This window comes from Populus alba, chromosome 1, assembly GCF_005239225.2.
Source record: "Populus alba chromosome 1, ASM523922v2, whole genome shotgun sequence".
NCBI lineage: Eukaryota > Viridiplantae > Streptophyta > Magnoliopsida > Malpighiales > Salicaceae > Populus > Populus alba.
In genome coordinates, this window is record NC_133284.1 from 11006933 (window position 1) to 11011434 (window position 4502).

The 4502-nt window shown below is 36.0% G+C and overlaps 1 protein-coding gene across 1 annotated transcript; it reads left to right on the forward strand.

Moving 5' to 3' along the window:
- The first annotated feature begins 964 nt into the window (after positions 1-964).
- Positions 965-3932, forward strand: LOC118035984 (axial regulator YABBY 1). Its single transcript, XM_035041657.2, has 7 exons — positions 965-1260; positions 1419-1568; positions 1682-1805; positions 2929-2977; positions 3091-3166; positions 3356-3430; positions 3553-3932. Exons 1-7 carry the CDS (start codon positions 1168-1170, stop codon positions 3622-3624), a joined length of 639 nt encoding a protein of 212 aa, XP_034897548.1. The 5' UTR covers positions 965-1167; the 3' UTR covers positions 3625-3932.
- Positions 3933-4502: the final 570 nt, after the last annotated feature.

Below are 4502 nucleotides of genomic sequence, written 5' to 3' on the forward strand. Positions count from 1 at the left end.
TTTCAAAATATCCCTAATTTAAAATCCTGACATTGTATGAAATCAAATTATCATACATTAGCATAAATTACATCAATTTGATAGACAAAAAGTGTTAATATACCTCTACATGTAGAATGTGGGTGGTGATGATGACTAATAATAGTTGTTTTGGTTGGAAATTGGTTGACTTGCAGTGGGGGGTAAGAGAGAGAGGGGGGGTTTGTGGGGAGAGAGAAAGAGGAGGAAAGAAAGAGAGAAAAAGACATAGGGTATTAATTTTAAATAAAGTTGTAGATGACATCTGCGATTCACGAGTTACAAATATTAATCATAAAATAAAATTAATAAATAGTATTTGGAACTCAAGTGTCACAACTAACAATTATAACTTATAAAACCAAGGTATACCCCAAATATTTTCTTCAATTACTTTGTAAAAAAATATTTTTAACTGTGCTATAAACCAAAAAAAAAAAAAAAAAAAACTCAGATTTATAGCCCTGAGGAGGCGGAGGCTGGGAAGATGAGGGTTATGGTTTTGTGGCATGTTGTCCGGGAGATACAAGGAGGTCTTAGGGTTTGGGTGCGGAAATTGAGGCCAAGAAAAGTGCTTCTGGGTTTTAAATCTCACCACTAAATGACACTGTATTCTATACTCTATAGAACACACCCTCTTAACTAGTGAAAACAACAGGTCCCTTTCTGGCTCCTCTCCCCCACATCTGCCGCCTCTCTCTCTCTCTCTCTCTCTCTCTCTCTCTCTATCTTATATGCTTTGGGAATGACAATAACACGTGATTTTCTTATTTGCCATAAAAACAAAGGTATTTTCATTATGTTAATTGCATGCATGTGACATGCACATGCATGCATGGGCATATATACCATATGATAGATTACATGTAGACATAAATGTAAATATAGTGCATGCATGTGACCTGTAAACAAGACCAATAAATATAAGGAAGAGAAGGATTTCCTGTGTCTCTGCTCTCTTGTTGTATCTACTAGACCAAATAGATCACCTTTCTTACACAACTCTCTCATACTAATCAAAGAAAAAGGCAGATCCAAGGTATAGGTTAAGCTGTCAATCTATCAATCAATCATCAATCAATCAACTCAGAGATAGAGAGCAATCACCAATCAATTTTTTTTTAAAGCACTCGAAAAGGGTTAAACACCATGTCCAGCTCTTCTTCCTTGTCTCTGGACCACCTCCCTCCCTCCGAGCAGCTCTGTTATGTCCATTGCAACATTTGTGACACTGTGCTTGCGGTATTATTATCACAAATTATCAGCTTTATTGTCTCCAATATTTATCACCCTCTTTCCCCCATTTGCTTGTACTTTCTTAGACATTTTAGGTTTCTTTCTTCTTTTTTATATTCATTATGCATTTCTTTGATATGTTGGGGTTCTTGGCTTCATGATAGGTGAGTGTTCCTTGCACCAGCTTATTCAAGACAGTTACTGTTCGATGTGGTCACTGCACCAATCTCCTTCCCGTCAACATGCGTGGGTTGTTTTTGCCTTCTAGCCAGTTTCCCTTGGGACACAATTTCTACTCTCCTCATAATCTCCTGGTGTGTAATGGCAAGCCTATAAGTTTCTTTAACCCCTACTTGCTATGGACTTCTGGTTTTGATTTTGTAGAATTCTCTCATGGTAATATATGCTGGTGAATAATATTTGTCAGGATGATCAGATCCCAAACCCAACTCCAAACTTCTTGATCAATCAAACCCATGTCAATGACTTCAGCGTTACAGTTCGAGGAATGTCTGATCATGAACTTCCTAGGCCACCCGTTATCAGCAGACGTGAGAATCATGTTATTTTATTATTTTCCCTTCTTTTATTCTATCAAGAATCTCTCTTTACAATTCGAGGTCATAATGCCACATGTTTTTTCACTTTTTTTTTTTTTTGGGAGGCAAATGTTTCTCACTTCGCCAATATTCTCTTGAAAAATGAAGACCCTTTTATCACTTGATGCGAGAGATTCATGCATTTTTCCCTTCTTTATTCTATCAAGAATCTCCGCTGATAATAACTCGCTAGCACTTTAACATGTCCAATAATAGTATTCTCTTAGAGAATCAAAAAAAGATAATGGGAACAGAATCATAACCATTTGCCTTTCTGGCTCACTCGAACCAGTCTTGAAGGTCTTTTGATCTGCAGGTATTTTAAGGGAGAAAGGAACTAATTAATTTGTCACATGAATTAAAAACCAAACCCTGTCTTGCCTGCCATTTTAATCATCTGTTTTCTTTTGTGCAGGAGTCCTGATTTAGTAATTAATAACTGTCAGGTCCTTTTTCTATTCACTTCTAATAGGTAGTAAAGAACCCTAAAATATATATATAGATATTCACACACACACACTAGAATTCATCACTTCTTGAACACTGTTCGAAATTCCCTACTATACCTAAGAAATCATCATTTATAGAGATACAAGCTGAGTTAAGGAAATAAGTCAAGTGATTTTTATCTCTTTCAAATTGAGAGGCTTTCCCCCCTCTTTCTTGCTTGATCAAACTGCTAAGTTTATTTCTTAATCTAGCGCTCTTTTCTTCTGAATTAATTTCCCCACTTTTTTTTCCCTTTGCTCAAGCAATTAATCTAACCACAAGAAAACAAAACAATTGATGGCTCTAGTTTGGCCTTTTAGTTAGCAAAAAATATAAATAGATAGACAATATTGAGATCATAAATTAAATTAAAGCAGTATCCCGAAAGCTAGATTATAGTAAAGAATGACTGTACAATGTTGCTTCTCCCGGGAAGCTAGCAAGGAATTCTTGATGAAGAAGTGAGTGTGAGAGATCGAAATGCGAAGTGACGGTAGAAGAAGATGAGGGGGAAGAAAACAAAACTTAAAAGCTAGCAAAGTGATTTTAATGTGTCTATGTTTGTGGCCTGCCTGTTTATGTCCAGCTCCAGAGAAGAGACAAAGAGTCCCCTCTGCGTACAATCGCTTCATCAAGTGAGTAATAATTATTTCAACCTCTTTGTTTTTCTCTGTTTTGTTTGTTTTTGCATTATTATATGTGAAGTTGCTAAATCTGAAGCAAATGTAAATGGACCAACAATTTGCAGGGACGAGATCCAACGAATCAAGGCTGGAAATCCAGATATAAGTCACAGAGAAGCATTCAGTGCAGCGGCTAAGAATGTAAGATCCATGAGATTTTTCTTAGGGTTTCTAGCTACTTTACCAAATTAGGGTTTTTCTTTTCCATAACAAGAAAATGAGGTTATCATTTATTTATTTATATATGCTGTGAAATAGACTCTATACTAGCATCAGCAAATGCAGTATGTGGGTCCTCAAGACTAATATTATCTTGTCCTATTATGTCAGTGGGCCCACTTCCCACATATTCACTTCGGTCTCATGCCCGATCAGACCATGAAGAAGAATAACGTGCGCCAACAGGTAACCTGTGCACACTCCTTGTCTGTTGCAGGCTTGCACAATGGATCTTCATCTTGCACACAGATGAATTTGTACATAAATCAAAGACACTAACGTTGCTGTCTGAATCTGGATTGGTGTAGGAAGGAGAAGATGTTCTGATCAACGATGCGTTTTTTGCTTCTTCTAACGTTGGTGTCACTACCCCTTACTAAGAAGTGGAGCTGCTACGTACTTCTCATCTTGTTAATTTTAGCTTCTAATCTTAGTAGTCGGAGAAAGATTTTAAGGTTCAGACGTCCGTCAAGTACTTTAACTTGTCTAATTACTTCATTACCCATCGACTAAAAGCTCTTCTAATTAATGTAGACATCTGATGTTCCTAGCATTGCATCTGCTTTTTAGATGTTCTGTGTTTATTTTGCTTGCAGCTTTCCTCTATCCTTAACATTTTTCAAGAACTATATAACGTCTAGTTAATTCATCGAGAAATCTGATGGTCACTACTGTAAGTTTCTTGTTTTTTCTTTTTCTCTCTCTCTCTCTCTCTTTTTATCCTTTAACACACGCGCCTTCTAGTATTAACAGTATATCCCCCTAGAATGTTTCCTTATTGGTCTAGATCAAGTAAATTATCCAAGAATTTGTCGTTTAATAAGCCTGCATTTTGGTGTAGTTCTTCTATATTAATTAATTTGTTTGTTCACTCACAAACACTAATTAGATATCCAACTCTCTTCCATACTTCCGCTTATGATGTGTTTGGCAGATTGCAGAGGAAAAATGATAGCTATATATGTATAATACATTTTATTGTATTACACTACAATTTTCTAAAATTTAATTATCTAAACACTTTTTTCTGCAAATCGATCGTTGAATGACGTCTAATTGCTGAGTTTACATGAAGGATTGAAAGTCAGTCCATCCATTCCAGATTACATTTCATAATTTATCCAAAATATTGGAAACTAGAGGCTCTAGTTAATGGCAAACGATTCACCTACGTGCGATGGCAATCAATGTAATTCACACTGATTAATGATTATTTATAGAAAGACTGAAATTAAACAAGAGATTTTATTTGCTAGTT

Coding starts and splice junctions, on each gene's coding strand:
- LOC118035984 (XM_035041657.2), top strand. CDS start 1,168: ATGTCCAGCTCTTCTTCCTTGTCTCTGGACCACCTCCCTCCCTCCGAG. Junction 1,569..1,681: donor ACTCTCCTCATAATCTCCTG/GTGTGTAATGGC, acceptor AATATTTGTCAG/GATGATCAGATCCCAAACCC. Junction 2,978..3,090: donor GCGTACAATCGCTTCATCAA/GTGAGTAATAAT, acceptor AACAATTTGCAG/GGACGAGATCCAACGAATCA.